The sequence below is a fragment of the Liolophura sinensis genome, chromosome 6 (genome assembly GCF_032854445.1).
Source record: "Liolophura sinensis isolate JHLJ2023 chromosome 6, CUHK_Ljap_v2, whole genome shotgun sequence".
Classification (NCBI taxonomy): Eukaryota; Metazoa; Mollusca; class Polyplacophora; order Chitonida; family Chitonidae; genus Liolophura; species Liolophura sinensis.
In genome coordinates, this window is record NC_088300.1 from 28,130,532 (window position 1) to 28,156,348 (window position 25,817).

The 25,817-nt window shown below is 37.8% G+C and overlaps 3 protein-coding genes across 5 annotated transcripts; 1 reads left to right on the forward strand and 2 right to left on the reverse strand.

Moving 5' to 3' along the window:
- Positions 1-623: 623 nt before the first annotated feature.
- LOC135467914 (uncharacterized) lies at positions 624-13,150 on the reverse strand. Of its 3 annotated transcripts, none has more exons than XM_064745839.1 (13): positions 13,090-13,150; positions 9,859-9,945; positions 9,207-9,254; positions 8,833-8,899; positions 8,381-8,418; positions 6,685-7,768; positions 4,994-5,113; positions 4,377-4,478; positions 3,405-3,477; positions 2,814-2,935; positions 2,402-2,460; positions 1,928-2,014; positions 624-1,384 (listed from the first exon to the last, which is right to left on the reverse strand). In XM_064745839.1, the coding sequence occupies exons 2-13, from the start codon at positions 9,926-9,928 to the stop codon at positions 1,278-1,280; spliced, it is 1,977 nt and encodes a 658-aa protein (XP_064601909.1). In that variant the 5' UTR covers positions 9,929-9,945; positions 13,090-13,150; the 3' UTR covers positions 624-1,277. The 3 variants fall into 3 exon arrangements, with proteins under 3 accessions (XP_064601909.1, XP_064601911.1, XP_064601910.1); XM_064745841.1 differs by lacking the exon at positions 13,090-13,150 and adding an exon at positions 12,195-13,015; XM_064745840.1 differs by lacking the exon at positions 13,090-13,150 and having other exon boundaries at positions 9,859-10,044.
- Positions 13,151-13,439: 289 nt separating this feature from the next.
- Positions 13,440-19,136, forward strand: LOC135467067 (uncharacterized). Its single transcript, XM_064744828.1, has 5 exons — positions 13,440-13,845; positions 14,144-14,348; positions 15,164-15,183; positions 16,938-17,140; positions 17,785-19,136. Exons 1-5 carry the CDS (start codon positions 13,717-13,719, stop codon positions 18,194-18,196), a joined length of 969 nt encoding a protein of 322 aa, XP_064600898.1. The 5' UTR covers positions 13,440-13,716; the 3' UTR covers positions 18,197-19,136.
- A 1,547-nt stretch (positions 19,137-20,683) lies between these two features.
- Positions 20,684-25,711, reverse strand: LOC135468881 (exosome complex component CSL4-like). Its single transcript, XM_064747343.1, has 8 exons — positions 25,681-25,711; positions 24,947-25,065; positions 24,627-24,698; positions 24,024-24,112; positions 23,661-23,694; positions 22,718-22,768; positions 21,160-21,241; positions 20,684-20,820 (listed from the first exon to the last, which is right to left on the reverse strand). The coding sequence occupies exons 1-8, from the start codon at positions 25,706-25,708 to the stop codon at positions 20,705-20,707; spliced, it is 591 nt and encodes a 196-aa protein (XP_064603413.1). The 5' UTR covers positions 25,709-25,711; the 3' UTR covers positions 20,684-20,704.
- Positions 25,712-25,817: the final 106 nt, after the last annotated feature.

Below are 25,817 nucleotides of genomic sequence, written 5' to 3' on the forward strand. Positions count from 1 at the left end.
GATTTCTTTGTCAGATTATATAGATTTGCCGTGTTCAGTTTCATACACTGACCCTTGTTTTAATGATAAACTGGATTTACGTCATAATGAGCATGTGTGCCTCATTACTTGAGGTTAGAGCCCAAATAGTGAGGAGGATAGGCAAGTTCAATCCTCAGCCTAGTCATCAACCCCTTAGGCTTTCTGGTGGGAACCTGTCAAGCGCCTGGCAGGACATAGATACCATGGTACTGATGTCAAACATCGGTTACAGTTTTACATTACATGTAGCACCACCTAATGGATTAGAAAATATGCCATCTCCTCGTTTTCAAATTTAACAGGCAGCAGATACACTACTCTGACCAAAGCTGTAGTAAAATCTGTTGCTTCCTGGTTTTATACGTTGCAACTTTTTGTGTAAGTGTGCTTATAAAGGTGTGATCTCTTACACCAGCATTCTGATTGCGGTCAAGCTAAATAAAGTAGTGTGTTTTGGTCAGACTGCAAACTGAGCTCCGATTCCGCAATACCAGTTTCTAGTCTAGTAAAAAAAATTCCCATTCCAGAGCTTAACTCATCCTAAACCCTGCGATCACAATCAAGGAAAGACCTGACCATTGTACAACATAAATTTGAGAGTATATATGGTTATTTTATTTTCCATATCAAAATAAAGGATACAGATTTGTTGCCATAAATGTTGATAAATACAACACGAAAAAAAAAAAAAGAGGCATCTTATTCTGAAATGTATTCATACTTAATTATTTCATTAATTGAATTTCATCTGAAAAATTAAGCATTGCGTCCGTGTGATGAATCATTTTGTGTGTACCAAATCAACAAGTCATTGGGAAAAAATTTAAAACAAGAAAACAGAAAGATCTTGATCATCAGGTTTCCTTTAACATGACAATGGACTTTAAACAGAACTAGAGAAGTGGATACAGCATAACCCTTGCTGAAACAGCATTCCAACAAACAAGTTTTCATCAAGAGCAATGTATTCAAATGTTAAGATGCGAGACAACAAAAATGCTCTGTTAGACCACCATTGATAGACAAATGCAATAACAAAAAGCAAACCTTGATGTGTATGCAACATGCACCATTGATAATACTTAACTTAAGCATTCAGATTTTCATGTTTCATCAAAATCAAGTCCTTGGCCTTTCAAACTGAATCCATTAATTCAACTTCACCCATAACAAAGGAAATAAAACACAAAACAAAACAAAACCAAAAACAAATACAATTCTAGCTTGTAAATAACCCAATGTGGTAGAAGTCGAAGCTATTTCTTCAATTTCCGCCTTGCTTCATTAAGAAGTTGATCGAAGTCCAGCACAGCAGGTTTTCTCATCATGGAGAAGCTCTCCTCTTCCTCCTCTGCTTGACCATCTGCCAATATACACACAAGATCAGTTACCACAGCAACACACAAGATCAGTTTCCACAGCAACCCTAAAGCTATCATTGCTACAGCCACAGGATATTACAGAGTGTGACTTCAATTACATAATCACAATACAGTATTTGTAGTTGAATTAATGAATCTACCCTAAACCCTCCACTGGGTTGTCACCTGATCTGGATAGGTAATTTAATAATTTTGTTTAGTTTGGATTTTTTTTGATTGGTGCTTAATGGTGTACAAGAATTTTTCACTTATGCGATGGTGGCTGGTAAGTTTGTAAGTGTAGTTACCTAAACACATTTTACTCTTATGAATTTTACTGGTAAATGACATCAAAGTTATACTTTACTGGTTGAATTAGTTGATACTTCAACCATATTCTCTTTGTTTAAAGAACTAACCATTATACTGTGTTCTCAGCTGTTACACATGAACAGACAAGGAAATACACCATGGTTTTCCTATGCATAATAGCAACTCTGATAAAGCATTCTCATAATTTACAGCAAACAAGGGAATGAACTGACCCAGATCAGCATAATCTGTAGAACAAAATTCGCGTCGTCCCCCAAAACACAGGTCAAATGGCTGCTCTCCAGCGATCTTGTTACCATCTAAAAACATAAACAAATCATGTAAACAAACATTTCCAGCTCTTTGTGTCTGCCTGACTCATCTTGGGTCCATACCTATAATCATGTAGCCATGGCACTCCACTATTTTCAATACATGTATCAGACAAAATAGCAGACAGAAACACACGTCATGGCATAAAGCTGCACTGCTTTCACAACACGTTTTTCAAGACTGTTGGTTTAGGACAGTTCCCTAATATGAAGTTAATTTTACTGTTTTACGCATTAGCCAACACTACAAAATGGAATTTTGAAATTTAGAAGTACACATTTTCCATGATTTTAAAATTTTGGGTCAGGCATGTACCGTTGTGAACTCAAATGTGTCTTTCACATAAATATTTCCTCCAATGAAATTCAACTTACTTTCAATAGCAGCATAGGCATCACAAGTGTATGCGTATGTCACAAACCCGTAGTTATCCCTGCAATAAAGTAAACACCAGTCAACAAAATTCCTTTTTTTTTTCTTTTTACAACTGAAAATGAAAGTGCTGTAATTTGTGCATAACTAAATGAATACTGATTTTGACTGATGGACTAACCTGAACTCTTGTCAGCAATACGTGTCTAAAAACTGTACATTTCTTTGAAATCTATCAAAATAAACAAAGCAACAGGCTGGAAAGTTGGAAACGTGGTATAATAACTGCTTCAGAGAACAGATTAAGAGATGGCATAAATATTGGATATTGGTGATAAGATGTTGCAAAAGTATCTTTTATTGAAGTACACATATTTATGGTCTACATCTGGATTTTTTTCTTGAAATGCTCACCCATTCTCCCTGAAATGCACACTGGTTTCTTCAATTTCTCCAAACCTGTCAAATCTGGCTCGTAATTGTTTTCTGGTGAATGTGTCTGGAATCTTGCCTACGTACACAATCCTACGTTCCTCCTATAAACAGACATGAACATAATACATGTGTATGTGCTTGCGTCAAGTTAGGGATCAGGGTCCATTTGTTCAAAAATGTCTTAAGACTTAATACCAGATTTAAATTTAAGCAGAGTCTTCAATTTTGTACTTCGCCCCAAAGTAAGTCCACAACAATATACAAACTATAAACTAAATTTCTGCTGTTATACTTTGACTCTGGACAACTGTATTGGCTGATGAATTTGGCTAAAATTCAAAATATACATACAACTTCATACCAGTATTAGCTTATACAATTTCGAACATTTGTACCCTTACTATTCATTACTTTATGCTGTACTTAATATTTCACTACTAGGGCAGGGTCCAGAATTACAGTGGTAGGAAATCGAGCAGAGCCCAAGGGAGACCCACAACCGTTCACAGGTTGCTGGCAGACCTACCCACGTATGACCAGAGAGATAATGGATGCTAACTGAACACTCACTATCTGTCTCTTTTTCTCCTCTTCTCTCAACTTCTGTCGCTCTTCTTTACGCCTTTCATAAGATGCGTTTCTTCTGTCATGAAAGATTATAAACAGCATTCAGTATTAAGAAACTTTGTTACAGCAGCAACTGTAATAAGCAACAAGTAACACATGTATCACTGACTTGATAGCATTCAATCCTATCTGCAAGGAATCTGCACAACGCTACACATGGGATCCGTAGAAAAACAGGGTGTGTAGCAATAAAACCTGCACAACTGTATGAAACTGTTGCCAGCTAACGTCTTATTCATCTAGTATGCTGTTAATTTTAGGCCGAGTGGTTAGGTTTATGGGTGGAGGAAATAACAATGCTGGTGAGTAGATCAGCACCCTTCACCGGGTACCTGACAATCATCCCGATTTAAAGCTGCAGCTGAACTGATCGTCTATGTTGATCAGGGCCAGACTGGCTATGGCAAGAACCAGCAAAGAGCCTCAGCAAATATACGGCCACAAAGACAATTTAAATACTGTAATTCTCCAACCTTTTCAGATGTTTGCAAGGTGTTTATTCAGAAACACTGTGAGAATACTATCCCAAGTAGACAAAATTATTTTTGTAATGAAGTCCCACAAGTGACTTCCAGTCATGACGATAAGGAGTCATCAGGTATGCATATTAATAGTGTTTTTGTGTGGCAGGGCGATTCATGCCACCCAGGTAAAAAAAAATTGACTTTCCAACATGCAAATATTCACAAATCCAGACACATAAATGATTGTTGCAATTTATCCACTTCCTTGTTCTTTTGTAATTATAAATGGAATCTAATACAGTCAACACATTGGATGCCCTTTTTGTCGTTTTGTCGAGATCACACCGAAGAGCTCAAAATATCAAACATTTGGACACCTGAAAGGGTGTACCACTTTTCCGAAACAGAAGCACAGATGCACTTCAGTACCATCCATATGTTTCTCACTGACCTGGATTTATGCCTGTGTCTGGATGGTGACCTTGAATGGGAGCGTGATGACCCTCTGGAGTACGAGCGAGAATAGTAGCGATCTCGTGAACAACTGCGCGACCTGTCAAGACAATCAAAAAAATGAAAGCAATTGCTTAGTGTTAACAAAACACCAGTTATTCATCCATACTGCATCTTGGGCACATTACATCATGCAATAATCTCAAGGTGTAGCAGGGCAGCAATGCAGTATGTAGAAAATAATTAAAGGCTCTGATTCCAAGCTTCCAAGGCAATATTGTGACTGTGCATTAAGACTAAAATACAACTGAAAATAAAGCTTTCTGGTAGCTTTTACGTGTGTAAAGGAAAGAAAACTGAAAACTAAAATTTAATTAGTAACCCATCAGAATTTTCTGGTTAGCTTTAACACAGCCTGACCAGTTTGGGCACCCAATGTTTTTCGGAACATAAAACAACTCCAGATTTGGCTCTGGGCAGGTACTCTTAATTGTTCCCACACTACAATTCAGAAGGTTGACAGGTGTTATTTTTTCTTGTGCCAACATTTGGACGAGCAGAATTTGGGAATAGGGATTAACATAGATCGTGCCCTGATTACATTATCAGCTTTACCTGGAGCAGTAGGACCAGTCCGAGTCAGAACTAACACTGGAGTACGAGGAGTAAGAGTGGCCACGTTCACGTCTCCTCGGGCGCCTCCTGCTACGTCGGCTCCTACCACGAGAACGTGACCTGTCAAAGGAATTTGGAGAAGATGGATTGGACAATACATTCAGTATGTATATGACGAAGCTTACATGTACTAGGGGCCATTCCAGCTATGGCAATATCCATCAGTAGCTTGTGTTTGATGTGCTGAATCAGCAGTTCAGGGGTCTAGCGAGTTCACGCAATTTTAGGTGAGACAAGGTGGCTCTCTCATTCAGTTTGTGCAAAGTAACAAAGGTAAAAGGCATGATTTTATGTTAGTTGCTAGATTGAATATACATCTTGTATAGTTTTTACTGCTGAATCAGAAGCGCTGTTGGTACCTACCATAAAATCATGTCTTAACCGCGGTACTTTGCACCAGTCCCCACATTATCTCGCCTAAACCTGCATGAACTAGCTAAACTCCTGAAATGACAATTTCGCTTAGAGGATTTGGCTTATATATAAAACTACTGGACCATTATCAAGTTTTGGACAACTATACTGAAAGGTTTTGAAAGGAAGTTATAATTCAATTATACTGCCCATAAGTTCAACATTTATACTACTAATGATCTCCGTATGCCCGTAAGTTCAACATTTATACTACGATTCCTATCAGGCATTATCTCCATATGCCCATAAGTTCAACATTTATACTACCATTGCTATCTGGCATTATCTCCATAGGCCCATAAGTTCTAATGATCTCCGTATGCCCGTAAGTTCAACATTTATACTACGATTCCTATCAGGCATTATCTCCATATGCCCATAAGTTCAACATTTATACTACCATTGCTATCTGGCATTATCTCCATAGGCCCATAAGTTCAACATTTATACTACCATTGCTATCTGGCATTATCTCCATATGCCCATAAGTTTTTTCTTTATGGCACCCTACACTACAACCCTCTTCAAAGTTTGTGACAGTACCACCCTAGGTCTGCCAACCTGTGGACTGTCGTAGGTTTCACCGCTGGCTCTGCCTGGTTTCCTCCCACCATAATGTTGGCCGCCGTCGTTTAAGTGAAGTATTACAGAGTACAGCATAAAACACTAATCAAACAAATAAAGTATCCTGCATAAAGCTTAAACAGCATAACTTTTGGGGCAGGGGGGATGTTGCATAATCAAGACTTTCTTTTAAACAAAGTGCACATTCCAACTGACAATCCTCTGGCTGGAGGTTTTTTAAGATGCATCACATTTTGGAAGCATAATGTTGTATACCCACAGAGTTTGCCACGCAGGAATGCAGATGCATTTTGAGCTATTTTCTCAAATCACTCACTAGCCACTGTAACCGGACAGATGGGATATCTATGTTATCCCACAATAATCAAAATTGTCCACGTTGAGCACCCAACTGTCAATTTTTGGCTAACAGTACGTTTACCTAATCTACAACTAGCTAGACTCTAACAGCAGCTTTCCCTAAGTAAGACAAACCCAACAACTAACCGATATATGCCTATTCAACATCCCTCTATTATTCAACTGTGAAGAAAGTGGTGAACAAAAATGAATTTCAATAAACCAGAGGTAAATATTGTCAGTTATTCTACAAATTGTCCAGGCAGTTCATGAGGTGAGGGTGAATCACTCACCTTGACCTTGAGCTGTGTGACGAGGGGGAGCGAGTGCTACATGCACTCCTTGACCTTGATGAGTGCCGTGAACTGGAGCGTGACCGCGAGATCTCCCGGGACTTGGACTCGTACCTGCTCTCCAGCATCAGCAGTGGGGACTGACTACGACTGCCGGGATTCTCACGGTTCAGATTGTCTCGCAAGCGATCCCACGGGTATTTGGCATTCTCTAGCTTCACAGCCTCCACCATAGACAAGGAGTTAGAGGCAGAGGAACTGTCGTATTTAGTACTATTGATGAAACAATTGTGATAGGCTGGTAATTTGTTGTACACTTCTGAGTGGCTGTGCACAGAAGGTGAAATCTCGCGCTGAATGAAGTCTGTCACTTTCATGCCACAACTTGGTTGATCTTTGTCGTTTTTCTGATCTTTCTTCGGTGGTTTTGTCGGGCGAGACAGATTGCTGATGTAGGAAGGTATCTTGTCGAAGAACTGGCCACTATCCTCTGGGAACTCCACTCTTTCCTCTTTCTTTCGGTAGTTACGATGTCTATGTTTGTATTCTTTATGCGTGATTTTGTGTTTGAGGTTTGTGAACTTTTCCTTGAGCACACCTTTGTTATCTGCTGAACACTTTTTGAATGTCACACTGAACACAGAAGATTCTGGATCGTGCAGCTGAAGAACCTGCTGACTACTGGTGTCAGGAACACTGGATGAAAGCACTACATTTCTGGGAGGATTAACCTCGTTTTCAATTTTCTTTTCTGAGGTATTTGGTGGAGCTGCAGAATGTGGGAAGTTCTGACAATAATCATGGTCTGATATGTCATCATAATAGGAACTACTGACTTCACCATCTGACGAGGAACTGGTTGGTGGCGAGCTTGCCTTCACAGCTGTATCGCTTGGAGGTTGCTGTTCTGCTAAGCTGGACGTTTTGTGGAGTATTTTTTGTAGTTTAGGAGAAGAGCAGTGAACAGGTATGGCTGCAGACTGCCTGCTGCCCCTTCCACATGGAACCCCCATGGGCAGTAATATAGCACCTTTCCTCTTTGTCCCACATTTTAACTTTTCAGAGACGTAGTTTGTAGCTCGAACTAAAACATAAAACAAATTAAATTATTTCTCCAATAGAAATTTTTTTTTTTTTTTGATTGGGGTTTTACGCCGTACTCAAGAATATTTCACTTATACAACGGCGGCCAGCATTATGGTGGGTGGAAACCGGGCAAAGCCCGGGGAAAACCCACGACCATCCGCAGGTTGCTGACAGACCTTCCCAGGTACGGCCGGAGAGGAAGCCAGCATGAGCTGGTCTTGAACTCACAGCGACCGCATTGGTGAGAGGCTTCTGGGTCACTACGCTGTGCTAGCGCGCTAACCGACTGAGCCACGGAGGCCCCCAAAAGAAATTTACACTTTAATGTAACTTGCAATTTCATCCCGTTTGTATGCAACATTTAGATTTTCCCCTCAGGAATTACGGATGACAAAATGATGGAACTATTACATAGCTGTGGATGCATAACAAATTCAAAATGAAAAACCTGATTGCGTTTTAACACCTTACTCCCCTTTTTATTACTGTCAGTTAAGAGTTTTATGGATGGAGAAAACCTGGTTACATAAAACCTCTTCACTTGATAGCTGAAGTAAAGCCACAGCCTTCAAAGCTGAGAGATACATGGTACAAATCTTGAAATACTTACCCTTATGAATCGGGGCAGCTTCCCTCACCGCAGCTTTCCTAAAATCAATAAATGATATTAAAACCAAATATTTTGCCAAGGTGGGGTCCTGCAGTTTTCTGACTAAATTCTGGAACTATTTAGAATATAGTATACACAAATGACACCACAGTCACTATCTCAAAACATTAACAGTAATATACTTGAAATTCCCGTCCCAAAAAAGTGCACTTTAGAAGTAAATAAATGCTACATGTATAAAATATAACTCGTAGTGCTCAAACTCATATTTTCCAGTTGGATATTACCCTACCTGCCACCCGAACTCAAAGTACCTTTTCATCATCAGTAGAACTCTCATAATCGGGTAAATGATTACCTTAGTCATGAGTAAATGATTACTTTAGTCATGAGTAAAGGATTACCTTAGTCATGAGTCAAATTTTATGTCATTTACAGCAATAGATACGCACCTCTCTGGGATCCTTGTAAAGGTGTTTGTCGCACTTGGCTGACTACTGTCTTCTGATGACTGAGAGGCTGGAATGTTAAAATGCTTAGCTAAATTAACATAACAAGTAGACAATTAATTCACGATGCTGGGATACACATGTACAAATTTTAGCTGAACTTTCTTGGCTCTAAACAAGCATATGTGTCTTGCTCTCATGCTCCCTGCTCTGTTAATGGCCCATTCCAAAAGGTGGGATGTCAGAAATTTGACTAACCAAAAAACCAACTTATAATGCCACTTATCATAGGTAATAATGCATGTTTTTGACATAGTGCAAAGAAACATCTGCATTTATGACGGCCTGAACTGTTAGATGTGTTCAGGTTTTCTTACCTTCCTCAAACTGTTCCAGCAGACTACCGACATCATGAGCTTCAATCCCTACAAGATATGCAAATTGATATGAAGCCGATACCATTCAAATGGGAGCACAAAATTATGATCTCTTCACATCCTCTCAGAATAATCATGCCATATTGAGGCCTAATTTGTGAAAGACAGGAATAAGTCTGTAACAGTAGTCTTACAGTTATGTGCAATGTAACCATTAATAAAAAATAGGTCTTTCCCCTCACCCCCCCCCCCCTCATATCTTGCCGTTACATTAAGCAGTGGAATTCAATTGAACAATTACAATCAACTGTAGTTACTGAATATTTTTGTAGGCTTAACTTTTCTATAATACTGTACTTCACTTTTTCAAATGACACATTTTACTCAATTCTGAAGGATCCATTTACCTATTAAGCCACTTTGATAGAGTGAAAATTTGATTAATTTCTTTTCAGAAAAATTTGGCATCAAAAGTATCACTTTAAGAACTGTCATTTTCTGTGCTTCAGAAAGCTTATTTTTACAGGCCAGCTTTTTGGTGAAATATGGTATTCTGTGACTATTCCATGTATAAACATTTTCTTTGATTAAGACAATTTAGCCGCTGTAGTTTTACCCCCATATTACTCAAATGTCATTCCAGGTTTCTTACCAGCAAATTCTAAACTTTCAGTTCCAGTGAGCCTGGATTCAGCATTCTTCAAACCAACATCCATTTCCATGCTAGAACATTTCCAAACTACAATCGAAGAAAACAATGTTCAATTTCTCTGCTTTCCAAATCATTTCAGATGTTAATTCCACATAACAGGGCACATCTAACATCAAGGTCAATTCTTACATTAACTTATAGCATCGGCTTAACTATCAACAGGGACAAAAGCCTGTTTTCCTCCCATGGTAATGTTGACCACTGTTGCGTAAGTGAAATATTCTTAAATGCGGCGTAAAGCACCAATGAAATGAATAAATCGACAGGATCAAGTGCATTACAATGAAACATTATCTCAAGAAAATGCCTACAACACATGGCAGATATACAAGTACATCTATGTTTCTGGTCTTGAGGTACATGTAGCCAAGTCTGGTACAATGTTATAGAGCTAATAAGTGAAAGCTCACCAAGAACAAGAATTAAACAGTTTAAGACTTAAAAGGCATTTCTGTTGAAAACAAGTATGTCCCATAACATGCTTTGAATCAAAATCATATACCTTGACTGGAGGTTTATTTGTATCAATGTCTCTAAAAAAATGGCATGTTCAAGACGCATACACAGCACAAAAATATAAGGATATACCAGTATTAATGTTACAAGCAGGTGAGAGCAGATGTCAAAGCCAAACAATGTTCTCTGGCTTGCAGCAATAATTGCTGTAGCATACTGGAGTGACTAATTTACATATCAATACATACTACCAGGTCATTTACACATATATCAATACATACTACCAGGTCCCTTGATATTAACTGGACATATATACGAAATACAAAACCTGAATTCATATTTGATCCCAAGGAAAATTCTACAGAGACCGTCACATGGTGCTTCAAATAAATGGATTTATTATCAACATTTCATTAATGCAAACCCATGCAAGGGGTTATAAAAATGTTTTAGTACTGAGACTCGTGTGCAAGACCAGGATGGGTAGACCAGTTAAACATCGGTAAATGCAGGGAAATGTCTGAAGTGACAGACTTCGCTGACCTTCCCCAGCCTTGGCTGCCATAGGTCTCTTGTGCTATGAATAACCGTGCCATTTCTAATTCTTCAACCATTTCAACCGCCTCTGCAAGCATTGGGATGTAGACAACTTGCATTGTCTTATAAATCTTGTATCTTTAATGTCACAAAAAAAATCATAGTGTTATTTTAATAAAAATATGCATAAATTCCACTGGAAACAGTGCTTCATGGGGTTGAAAACGAAGATTTACAGTAAGTGTGCAGTAGAGCCAGAAATGCTGTTTAATGATCCTTACACTTTGTCTTATTTTTCACAGCTTTTCTCAAAATGTTATGTTGTTTGTAACTCCATACCGTATAAAGAAAAAGCAGGATTTTAATACAATTATTTTAATTATTTGATTGGTGTAAAATGCCATACTCATATTTTACTAATATGACGGCAGCAAGCATTATGGTAGGAGAAAACTTAGAAGGGCTTGAAAAGTTACCCGTCTGCCTGTGGAGAAATCAAAATTTACCAGTCAGTTGTGACAGGTGAGTACAGGGTTACAAGTGAAATGTCTATTCTTAATTTGGTTCAAGTTTAATGGCAACTTGCTCAGACTTTGTAACAACATGTCAAGTGACTTCACTGCAGAAGGCTAAAACTATTTGCAGCAAAAGTTTGTATCAATACTGTTGTCCTCAAGGTCCACAAAAATGTTAATCAGGTATTTATTGCTAAATCGGAAACACCCAGGGGAGTCAGAACCATGGCTTGCATTCATAGCTGGCTCACTGTTTGTTTTGTCAACTGTTTTAAACTAACAGTACATTAAATTATAAGCACATCTTGAATATGGAGTCAAACAATAAAATAAACATAAACATTCATATCCTGTAATGCATGCATGTTAGATGAATACATTTTTTCTATCTCTATCCCATGCATTCTGGAAATCAGGATAATTCTTTGGATTTTTCTTGATGGCCTCCAATTCCTTAAATTGGTTGGAATTTTGACTTAGAATAGTTTCAATGATTTCTGTGCAAATGGTTGCTGTATTTAGCAAGAAAACTCAAGGGAGATAAATCTAGGCAGTATTAATCATCTAAATTAGACTTGCCTCCCTTGGAATATTTAATCTTTCCCTTTACTCCAATTTTTGTGAGTAAATTTGATTATTAATCTGATTGGTGTTTTAGGCTGTAACTCAAGAATATTTCACTTGCACGACAGCTGCTTGCAATATGGTGGGAGGAAACCAAGCTGAGCCCGGTGGAAAACCACGACCATCTGCGGTTTGCCAACAGACCTTCCGACGTATTCCTGGAGAGGAAGCCAGGATGGGATAAACACACAGCGATCACATTGGTGAGAGGCTCCAGAGATGTGTGCTGGCACACTAACGACCTCAGTCACAGCAGTCCCTTAAACGCAATCCAATAAGGACAGCACCTTCTATGGATTAATAAGTCAGTAGATAGTTTGGTTACTCCACTCAAACATGTATATACTGTGTTACTCCAAGATTTCAAGCAGGTGTGTTGATTTACATCTGAACACTGGATTTATCACGAATAGCAGTCCAAATTTTCCCACTAGAATTTGCAACAGATACTGTGGTAAGCCTGATGGCATAATGCAGTTCTCATCAGAAGTCGCTCCAAGTTCTAGTCAGAAAATCCAGACCACACGAGTAACTGTTCCGGGATGATGGCTTTAGCTGGCTCACCATGATATTTGGGGAGAAGACCCTGGGATTTGAAGAAATAGCCTGGACGACCCTTTTTACTTTTTTATATTTGGAGTTTGGGATAATGCCCAGTGTGAATTGGAATGTAATGGCAGCCTAATTTTTAAGTACGTACGGGTAAGCGGCGTGTACACCGTTAAGGTACTTCCACTTGATACACCGTGAATTACCATTCCACTACAGCAATAACCAGAAGGATAACAGTTATCAGGAACCACATTAATTATCAAAACATCTTCAACCGTTCAACATGTGAGGTACTGATGTTGAGTGAACTTTATCACACACCACGTGCCCACGTGGTCAACACGCCACACACCAAACACGATAAATATCACTTGTAACAGCTTTAACACAACGTAAAGGAAACACATACACACACAATCTAAATCCGTCCAGTCGACAGAAAGACGAAATAACCCATTTGGCAAACTGATAAGAACAAATTCCTTACCATAAGTTCAACTCCTTCTAGAGACAGTGTCTCAGTGATAAGGATGAGTGCTCGTTGACGTCAGCGTGGAATATCGCAAAATCTCGTCAAATGTCGTTCATGTTCCCATGGCAACCGCATCACGAAAGATAGCGAATAAATTAATACGCCGATTGGAACTCTTCCATCTTTAAGGCCTTTATCGCTCACATGTTTCTCTGTTAGATCCATTGGCGCAAGATTGTTGTATTTAGTATTTTTTCTCGAAACGGTTGTAACAGAGGCTTATAATGAGTTACTATATTTCTATGCGAAGTCCATATCCGGTTGGGAAACATGAGTGCTGTTCGGTTGTAAACATTGTCCACTCCTAGGCTTAGAATTTTGTGCAGGGGGAAGTCAAAGGACGCTAATTTGGTCATTGTTTGTATCACGGACCTGATTGTAGTTCACACAGAAGCACCTCAAGGCGATGATGTTGCGCATTTTTATGAATTGCCACAGGCACTTTTGAATGCGAATGTGTGAAGACTACCAGGCGTCAATGTAGTGAGAAGTGTGCATGCTTTCCTAACAGTTAATGTCTAACTCATAGACGTCAAGTTGTATACTTTGCATGTAATCCAGATCGACACACTTCAGCTTAACATGTCACAGCCAATTTCATTAACCTTACCAGCGTTGCCTAGGTATTCTGGTGTTCCGAAACGCTATGAGGAAACAAGGCCAGTCCTTATTCAAGATTTCTCACACAAAAGAATATTAGGTAGGTCTTTCGTGGTTCATCATTGAGATTTATATCTTTAAAGAGCCTTTGTCACTGCACCTATGCCTGGTACCATTTCTAATTTAGGTACAAAGATTTTTACATCCTGAATCCTTTTGCCAAATCAGCTTTTTTCTGAAATTGTAATGTAATTAAACCCATTATGTCTATTGAAGTTTACGCATGCTGTTTCTCTCACCTCTGCTAACAGTTATCACGCTATGATAAATATGTATTAGTCCTTCCAGCATGCTGAAGCCATACCCAAATTAGAAGTTGGAATTAGTTATTTTTTGTTTGTCAAACTAGGCCCTTGGTCATGAAATCCATCGTAAGCTCCATGAAGAAGCAGAAGAAGAAAAGCAAAAAGCAATTCGTACCACAGAGGAGATGGTGTGGCTGGAAGCCAAGGCTGTGGCTGAACAGGACTTACAGCGAGTCCTGGAAGAGGCCAAATTAGAACAGGATCGCGTGGTAAAAAAAATCCATGAAAGCGCAAGGTCATGCAATCAAGGTTTGGTGTATTACTTTAGTTGTAGAGTGTGAAATTACACCCAAATTTTGGAAAATACCTTAGCGTATATAAAAAAGGTTACCTAGTTATAGCACAAAATTCCAAATAGTTTTTGAAATGTGGCCTTATTAACATGGTGCTTGTGTACAGCCTTCCTCACATTTTACACAAAAAAATATACTTTAAATTAGGCATTGCAGCAAAATATTTAAACCCACCTCTTGGTGCCTTTCACCAATGCGGTCGCTGTGAGTTCAAGTCCAGCTCATGCTGGCTTCCTCTCCGGCCGTACGTGGGAAGGTCTTTCAGCAACCTGCCGTTGGTCGTGGGTTTCCCCTGGGCTCTGCCCGGTTTCCACCCGGGCTGGCTGCCGTCGTATAAGTGAAATGTTCTTGAGTACGGCGTAGAACACCAATCAAATAAATAAATAAATCTTGGTGCCTTGATTTAGTTCCTGCCGTTTCTTACTTTGATGGAACATGTAGTGTAGTAAGTGTATGTGCCATAAACTCAAAAGCATGCACTAAACACTAAAGAAACGCTAAACACACAGTGACATCCTTGGTTGTTGAACTAGGGAACACTTCCCTTAGATATTAAACTGTCAAACTGTAGTGTAAAATGACAGAAAAACACAGGGCATAATGGAAATAGAAAAATCAATCGAGGTACAGTGCATATTTTACCAAAAGTGGAATAATCTCCATGACACTTATAACTGTAAATTAAAGACAAGCACCGGTAAGAATATATAACCCCTAAAATTGTTTGCTATCATTGATTCTGGCATACTCTCATGCATATTGCTAAACCAGGAGCTGGAGAAGAAGATGCTGTAAGACAGCTGTTCTAAATGTCCAATTTCATTCTAGTTTCACATACACTTATTACTGTAAACATGTATATAAGATCATGTCACATGAAATTCTGTATCTTTATGCCCGGTTAAAGACTTTCAATTTCGGATTGGCTGGAAGTGCCCTAAACGTTCATTCTGAATTTCGGCGATGCGTGGTAATGATCTGTAATGTCTACTGTAATGTTGTAAGTAACTGACTCACATCGTGTGTCCAATAATGCTGTTCATGTTACATTGTATAACCTTTTAAACACACACACACACACACACACACACACACACACATATATATATATATATATATATATATATATAATGCACATAAATTATCATAAAATGTATGTCATGTATGTATGGCTTTTTCAAAAATTTATTTACAATATGAGTGGAGAACAACTCTGTAATTTCTTTCCTAGTTGGCAAAGATATGTAACTTGATGTGAGAAAACTTTCAAAAGCTGCCTGTGAACAGTTATTGTATAAAAAGGGCAAATTAGGTAGTTTTTTTGACCTGGAGCATAATCAAACACCAAGTACATCCAAAATAAAGCTTTAAAGTGGCCATTCCATATTGTATATGTATGAATGACCTTGTACCTGTATGTAAGTAATGATATTCAGGTAGCAAAGATCTCCTTTATATTTCACCTGACCCGTAGCAGTTCATTGAAAATACAAAATTTAATGAAAACATTAGGCAAAGTGTTAGTATCTCAAAAAGTATTGAGTGTATTACTTTTCTAAGGCCACATTCTGAAAACCTGGATAGGAAAACCTCAGTAGGTGGAATTAGAACAGACCTTTGCTGTGAATGGGAAATTGTAACCATCTTAAATTGACTCCATGACCAAGACATTTCAAGCATTTCAGGATCACTGCAAAAAAAAAAAAAAACATTGTTTTTGGATGATTGAACATGGAATGACCCTGTATGTGTACTTTAAATAGTTTGGTACTTTTTTGTGTTTAAAGCCAGTATCTCAAAGTGAAGCAATCAGCTAAGTGTTACAAGCTGTAGCTATGTGAAACACCAGGTGGTCACACAGAAAATGTGAAAAATGCTGTTTATGTCATTAAAATATAGACTATTAAGTTAAAATGCTTCATACTTACTATTTAAACAGAGGTTGATTTATCTAAGCATAGCACAAAATTGTGCAAAAATAGTGTATAGCAGTCATGTGGGTGTTGCTGTTGCGTTGACTAGTAGTTGTTCTCAATTGATAGCTTTTGACTTCATTATTATTGTTGATTATTTAGATATATTCTCTACATATATTTTCATCGCGACAAACAAAATACTGCCATTAAAACTACACCCCACCGACGTTGCTAACTTGTAAGTTTCTGTATTATCTTTATCTATCACCAAATCCTTGTTATTCTCACATAACCAGTAAGTCAGTTAATGTGAGTTTTGAAATTAATCTTTCTTCATATAGCTGTAATGTAAAAAAAGAATTCTAAAGATACAAGTATTTATTTAATAATATTTATTTCTTATTTTCTTCATTGTAGTATGCCTAAATCATGGTGATTAATCAATTAATACAGAAGAATTTTATTCATGTGTATTCAAATAGTGCTGCATTTTGTAGTAACTGGGAATGTACGCACATACATACATCATTATAACTGAAACAAAGACAGGTTTATTGCTACCTGTGTTTTATGATTGAGATGTTTTGTTGCTCCCTGTATTTCACAATTATAACAATTTAACAAAACAGCAAGAAGCATTGCGTGTGGAGATGGCCATGCAGAAGTCAGCCCTAGAACAGGTGCGCATAGAGCGCGAGGAAGGTGCGAGGAGGATGAAGGAAGTTCTAGCACAAATGGAAGCTGAAATTGTGCAGAAGCGGGAAGAGGCAGTAAAGGCTGCCAGGGAGGAAGAACAGAGGATTGCAGCAAGGGAAATAGCCAGAATCACAAGGTAATCTATTATTTGGTATAAAGGAAGAAATGAAAAACTCATTATGGCTTAAAGCTATTTTGGCAATATTACAGCCATATATTGTGGGGAGATCATCTAAAAAAAAAAGAAGGAATGAATGAAAGAAAAATTATGTACTAATATCACATTGGTAATATTGCAGATATATTATTGGATGAACATCTGTTACTTGGAATTACAGATACTTCACAGGATAGCTATCAAAAGTGCTTCACAGCACTTATAGTACTACACAGCACTTATAGTACTACATCTATTAGTTACAGAAATGAATATCATTTCTTCACATCTTTTGGAGAAAATACCCCTTCAACAGATTTGATCAGTAAAGAAGTGAATATCCTTTCTTCACATGTATAAGAGAAAATATCTCAAATTTTCAACTAATTTGGACCAGTGAACTATTACTTTAGATACAGTTTGTAAACATGATTGACACACAATTTTGAAGACTTATGATGTATAGTTCAAGTGCACATAAATTATAAAAAAAAAAACTTGTGCAGATTAGTTAACATTCTTCAAATATCCCAAGGCATACAATATGTCATTGGTTGCATTTGTTGAAGATTTGCAGTATTTATATATCAATGATATCAGTGGGTGTTATTTCTCCTTTCTAGAATTCACAATGAAGAACTGAAAAGGGTAAAAGACGAGGCGGAGGCAGTCTTAAAGGAGACAAAAGAGGAAATTTCTGAAGTCCAAGAGAAAGCTGTTAAAGAAGCTGTTCAGGAGACAATAAAGCAAGAGAATTTGAAACACACGGCTGATTTGGCTTCTGCTATCGTCAGCTACGATATAGAATTGGCCAAAATGAGAATTGAACTGGACATACAGCTGAATGAGATCAACAGGTTACTGGCAAGAGTGGAGGATAGAGAACGCGCCAAAGAACGAATAAAGGAGGAACTGAAAAGAACCAGACAATCGTTCCAGGATTACATCACACGTGTGGGAAAGTTTACAGAGGGCCACGCTGCCTTTATGCTCAATCCAATGGTCGAAAGTGTTGTGGACTTGTCAGAGTCATAAAAATAGAAAATAACAACCATTGCCAAACACAATTCCAGATAATGCCAACATGAATAGATCTGTGGATCTCATTCAGCTACATATCCAATGAGTGACGTATGTTTGTATGTCTGTCTTAAGTATTTATGTTCAAAAGATTTTATAACTTGTATTTATGTTTGCAAATAGTTTCAAGGAAGAAGAATTTGGAGGGGGGCGGGGAACAGCAGTAAGAGGGTGGGGAGACGTGGGGGAGAGTAGGGACACTGTTTGGGTTAAAGAAAGACCGTCAATCAGAAATAGTGTTAGCTATTAGTGTTCTGATTTAGACAGTCTCAGATAAGTAGATAATACCAGGTTATGTTTTTTTGTAAATTACTTCATGGTTCAGTCATTTTGTTTGTTTTGTATTTGTTTGTCCCATATGTACCATCAGAACATTTTGATACGGAACAGTTTACATTTAGACAACAGTTGGATTGATTTTCCCCACATCCTTTTGTCACTGGTCTTGCCACCTGGAATAATGAATTTTCTATTTTTTTAATCTTGATCAAATTCTACCATATTTTCATATACATGTCCATGTATCCTCTTTTTGATACATGTTATATTGTGATAGTACTAATGATTTTATTATGTTTAGTGTGAGTACCATTAAAAAAAATCATGTATATTAACACTGAAAAACTGTTCTTAGTGCTTTGTTTCCTTTACAGTAATATTTACTGTAATATATTGACTTCATTTAATTCACAGGCTTAAATAGACAAAGGATGCTGTTATAAATATTTATTACCATTGCAAATGTAAATGTTTTAATATTTTGTATCCCACATTTCAGTGAAAGCAAGAGAATAATTCTGGTCTATCTGCAACAGCTGGGTTTCTGTGCAAATTACGTTGTCAAATATTGTTTAGTGGTGATTAAATTCTGCCAGCATATCAATTTTTGGAACCTCAAATCTAGTTATTAAACCAGCTTGCTCCAATCATAAGTTTTGCATGTTGACATGTTTTCACTAGATTTAAATTAGCTTAATTTGCTTGCTTTTCTTTATCTTAGTGGTAATTATAATGACAGGTGCACCTATGCTGTGGACCTTTCCGTGTAGGTATGGCCAATAAGATCAGAAGAAAAGTCACAAAAATTGTTGCATAAAGTTTTGTGAAGGTGGTCTTCTATGCTTTCATACGTGTAATAATATTCTCTTCCGGAACACGAGGAGACCTTGACCAATGAAATCGCCTGTGCAAGTTACTGCTCCTGCCTATTCGGCTTTGGGTGCGAGTCGAAAAGTTTGTGCCAGTTGCCTTGTGAAACTCCAAAATTCTTCCATTAAGGTCAGACCATAACCAAGGTGATCATGTAGTCAATTCCAGCTCAGCTGGATTCCAGTCACAAGATTTTGTCAATTTACTGGTTAAATTCCCTTAGGCTCTCTCTGGTTTTCTCCAATAAATCTGACATAAGTCAGATATGTCAGATACTCATTAGTGCAATGAAAACACCAATCAGATAAATATATGTCCATAACAAGCCGATTAAACACGGTGTAAATGATGGGGAAGGATTGAAAGGACATTACTTTTATAATATTACTACCTATCACAACCAGTTGAGTCACGTCTCAGCCTCTTGTGTAGGCTGAACTTTAAGGTGCCGTATGGATATGCATCATCTGGCCAATTCCTTTCTCATGAAAGGTTTGATTAAGTGAGAAGGTATGAAATTAGGTGACACTTCAAGAGCCCAAACCCCAATTGCAAAGAGACAATACTCTGTATTTGTACATGTCACAATTGGTAGAACGTTTGCTTTGGGAGCAATAGATCCAGGGTCAATCCTAAGTCGAGTCACACCTAAGACCTTAAAAGAAGAAGTTGTAACTTCCTCGCTTGGCATTCAGGGGATAGTGCAACGATTGGTTGACCCATATCAGTATAATGGCTCAGGTGGGCGGCTTACTTGCCTTTGGTAAGGCATCTCAGTGAAGCAGCAGTAGATAAAAGAGCAGTGGAAATCCGTCCTACAACAAGAAGGCACATTACAAGCATTCTAAGGATTCCTTCACTGTCATATGACTGAAAAATTGTTAAGTACAAGGTTAAACCTCAAGCACTCACTCTCTCAATGGTGAAGAATCATTAAAAATTTCCCGGACCTGAATTCAGATGAAAATCGCCACCAAAATTTAACGTATGGCCTAGGAAAACCCATACCTGCATTGCGAAATGGCGTCCATGGCTCAGTGGTGACATACAATGTCAAGGTTTGTCAGGTATTGATGGCTGTTCATTAGGATCATTCAGATTTCCTACTCAGTCAAAATTCTCAATTACAGCTTTAAGCACCAATCAAATGAATAAATACATTAGTTCAAAACCTTGCGAAACACTATATCTGTGACAAAAATGAAACCATTTGCTTTGGTGGACAGATAAAAAGACTTTATTTCTAAAATTATTAAAAAAAATATATATATATATAAACATTAAATTCCTTGCATGAAGAAACAATAACACTGATCACGTGTCATCTGATGTTATGAATTTAGGCTGCACTTTTGCAACTTTTCTGTACTCCTTTGCAAACGTTTTTGGACACTGCATTTCACACCAGCTGATAGGAACCATGGGTGCACCTTTAAAATAAGACAACCAGTCAGAAAAGTAAATATACATGTACATACAAACAAGTAGTGAAAACTGACAGATAATGTACACTTTAACCGTCTCAGAAAATAAATCATACCATATACAGTGTACATACTGGATTAACAATATTTAGTCTCTCTTTTTCACAGTAGGTAACTGTCAGCAGTTCTATCAGGTACCTCACAAACGTCCATAGTTTAATGCAATCATTCTGGTTTCCTCCACCCATAAAATCTGTGTATGGCGTTAAACACCAATCACAACCATACAATCCAGGCATCTGACTGCATTTTATGTTTTCTTGCAAGAGTACTGTTTACACTTACCTGCTTCACTAGTTGCCACGACAACCCCCAGCTCATTCTCAGCTGTGCTCAGAAGGTAAGAGTAAGCATCTCCTAATGACAACTACGAAAGATTAAGGAACCAATTCATAAGCACTGTGACAAATTTAACATTTAACATACCTGTAGACAGATAGGGAATAGTAACATCATAAGACAGTAAGACTTTAATTATACTCATTATTTCAGGAACATTTTTGATGATTGATGGATAATGTCAATATAGTACTTGATATTTAATAGTTGTTGCTGCAGTTTCAAGAGATCTGGTTTCTTTTGAGTACTATTTTTCAGTATGAACGTAGATTATTATAGTCATTTGCTGTTTAAAAACTAATAATTGGTGACATTTTATACAGTAACATCTGTCGTCTATGACAGCTGCAGTTCCCAAGTGCAAATCCACTAGCATCCACGGATAATACGTGGATGGAATCAGCCTGTGTAGAATCTCTAGTGGAATTTCGGCAGTGTTCAACATTAGTGTGGATAGAGCCTCTGTAGATACTATAGTCTATTTCTTTTACTGAGTTGCGTATATTCAGCTGTTTGTATAGTCAGTCATAGCTGCTACCAAAATTCTCTTATTCAGTGTCACGTAACAAGCCAAGCTCTACACGCTGATATGTTGAACATCCATATTATTACAAAGAAATTCAGTATGAGAAGTATCAGAGTGTAGAAGCACTAGGATCCACGGGGAATAAGCCAGTGTAGAATTTTTTTCAAGGAAGTTTCTGCGGAGTTTTGTTTTATCGTTAGTGTGGAAACAGCCTCTGTAGATACTAGGTAGAAGTATCATGAACCGAGGAGCCTCTGGGGTAATAGGTACACCATAATGATATATAGTGCTGTGTTTTGATGAATTAGAAACACCAACACATCTCTATCATCAGCGTCCTTGGACATAGGGGAAATAAAAATTGTTGTCCATTGCTGAACTGAATATTCTGTCTGGACTTTAATCAATTCATATTTATTTTTCACTAGAATTCATGCTTTTTCTTCAGTCTTGAATTTGGAAGCCAGATTATTTAATCTACTTCAAAAATTATGTAGGGGTGCCTCCACAAGTTTGGTGTAAATATTTACATCACTCCACGGTTTGTACCAAAATTCACAAGGCACTATCAAAAGGTGATTGAGTTCATGAGAACTGGTACTCACCATAGACTTTCAAAGTAAAAAGGAAATATAATCACTCTACACTTGAACAGTGGCAACGATTGGAAGAAATTCCCGCTGCAGTACTTGAATGTTTTATACCATGAACAGAGATTAACATTTCTTCTAGTACACAAAAACAAACTAAGTAAATCAAACATACTTCCATGAGTATCATGTGCATCTTCAAGACACATAATCTACACTGGTTTTATCTGCTAAAGACTTAGCTCAGTTAACACTAAACATGATAAATGTCTTAACTCCTGCCATCCCATCACTCTCACTCCCCTGCTGAAACATTGGTAGCGCTTTGTGTTAAAATACCCTGAAACTTGACCAAATAAACTGCTCATCCTACGACACCAAAGGATACAACTCGACTGATAATAACATCTCCTGGTCTGAAACACTTGTACAGTTCCACCTGAAACAGAGACATAAAGTATTACAAACTAGAACATTATAATACTGACACACTACTGGACTGGTACATTTGTGGGCTGTTAAACTGGTTGACTTTGACAGTTGTACCTTCACACCTATGGACTGTCATACATGTACTTGCACACTGTCATACTGCTGGGCTGTCAAACGACATACTGGTGGACGGTCGTACTGGCACACTGCAAACTGGCACAGGTAGGCTATCTTACTGGAAGACTCATAGTAACAGTGGACTGTGAACTCCATATACAGAAATTGTGCATCACAATTTGGGTGCTCAAACAAGGAAATTTGATGACAATCATAACAAGAGATGATCAATCAAATATAATTGGTTTGTTTTGTATTAAAATTGTTCCAGAAAGGCTATCCTGGCTTGTTTATGTAACAATTCTGTTCTATTTTGCCTACACCATACATTATGTGTGTCAAACCACTTGAGTGCTAAAATGTATTGTATGATCACCAAAGCCTTTATACTGGGTGAGACCCTGGGTGAGATGTTGGGAGAGATCCTAGGTGAGACCCAGGGTGACACAGGTGAGATCCTGGGTAGGCTCTCAAACTTGTCCCACTGACAGATAAGGAAAGCAAATATGTGTACTTGTATATTTATACCAATCCAGGCATATACTGTACTGTATATGGTATTAATCCAAATAACTAGCTGTAATTATCAGTCATCTCTTTGTTGAATGAGAAACTATAAACCCATTTTAGAGGAGTTTGATGTAGTATTCCTTTTGACACAATCATTGCAAAATTGTGTGTGTGTTTAGATGACAGATGCAGCTCTAAGAGCACCACAAGAATCTGCTACAACCCTTATTAAACATCGACTTTATACAGGATGACAAATAATAATGTTTTACCTTGTCCTTTTCTGTGGCACGCACATCCTCCTTCCTGTAACAAACACAGAACAATTTAAACTCTCAATCCAAACAATAATGCCCAGCAACTGAGTTAGTAATGCACATGTTTATGTTTCTATATTATAATGGGTAATTACACTGGTGAGCTAAAAAGCTTAGAGGAAACCACTTGTGGGGCAGAAATAGGTACTTAGGCTACTAGACAAGATACATGTAAATATTACAAAAAAGTGAAAATGTTACAAAACATTATCTCCTGTCCTCAAACAAATTTCATGTTCAGTTTACAGTTAGAACTGTCAAAGTGATGTGCTGCCAAAATCTCCCAGTGACCATAAGGTTATGGTATAAAATACAAACCTGAGAATTCCACGGAATGGTTCTCGTAATGTGGTCCTCTCCACTGCTATAATCAAGCATTTACAGAAACGAGGATTGACACCTGTGACCTAAAACAAACAGGGTAAGTGAAAGTCTTGCAATCAAAGCTTCTGTACCACTCAATGTCCCTGCGTTTAAACTCGAGTTTTAGATGTGAAAAGAAATCACATCTAAACACCCAGGATAAAGCACCAACCTCTGGCAAGTTACAGACAAACAATCCCATTTGTGATGTACAGGTTTGGGGTCAAGTGGTGTTCAATGAAGCAAAGACTGCACTATGCTCATGAGCATGTTTGACTGCTCAATGTCATCAAAGCTTCACAAAGAGAAAAAGCTGTGAAATTCCTGTCTAATGTTTAACGCTGAACCAGCACCTAATGTGCTCTAGTGATCAGAGATAAGCATCTTAATCATGCAAACAAAAAAAAAGAAAAGAAAAAAAACTTGATAACAGAATCAAATCAAAAGTAGGTTCTGATCATTCAGGTCCTTATATACATGCAGACGTACAGTATATCACACAACCAAGAGAGTCATTAGAAGAAACTTAGATAAATCACAATATAGATTGTTACTAACCCTTGCTGTAACAACACTGTCTACTGAAGGTACGATGCTGTTATCAGCGCTCGTCCGCACTTCAATGACTTTCTGAAAAGATAAATTAGGACGTACATATACATGAATACAAACAGTGCAGCCAAAGTTCCCCCAAAACATTTCCATACTTAAACATCCCACGATATTTTCTCAATAAGAGACGAAGTAACTATGCTGACACTGTATCATATAACCACAATGAGCTTGCATCATGTTGATAAGGCGTGTGATCTGATTATGAAGCATAACAAAGAACTCATCTCACATCAACTGGACTCCATGTTAACTCAAGTACTAACCTTTCCATCTCTGCTGTCTGTATTTAGCTGGCCAGCCAGGCTTGAAAATATGAAACCATTTCTCTCATAAGTACCATGTCCGCCTATGTGTCCTTCATCTGATCGGCAAATTCTCTGACCTGTCCAAAGCAAACAGATATCACTATTACCCTGTTACAATCTATCTGCTGAAAATTTTTCACTTATATAACGGTGGTCAGGTTTACGGGTGGAGGAAACCGATGGTTAGTCATTAGTCTAACTAGACGGAACTGGCATGATGTAATAAAAATACAAGACAGTGACATTTATTTCAATGATACGATGGAGTCTGATCTATTTGTATGGTGTTACCTAGTCCATCTGGATGGACTTGGTGTGTTATTTTAAAGTTGTGACATTCATCATAACATGGAGTCCATCATTCTCTCTAGAAACAAAAATCAATGAACTGGTCTCCACAAGGTCCACACTTATGGTACCGAAATTTACCTATAGTCATAAGAACAAATTCTTTTTTATGTCCTTCTCTACTGGATTATAAAGACTAATAGATGCGAGATCCCGTGTTAAAGAATTATTGAAATGCCAGTTTTCGTCAAGCTACAGCTACACATTTTGATATTATGCATCATAATTCCTCTTTGACGTCACGCGCCCGTCTTGGGATCTACAAAAATGTTAGAATGAACTTTCAAAAGAAACAAAAGAAATGATTTGATGACAGTTTGTTGATTACACCAGAAACTTCCAACCTGGTATGCATATAATGGGCGCCGCCATTTTATTTCCAGCGGGCTGTGTCCATAAACAAGAGTGGGTGATTGCCGCATTTAAAAAATGCATTTTTACATTGATTTTTTCCTTATAAAGAGTTTTGTGTTTGTTGGTA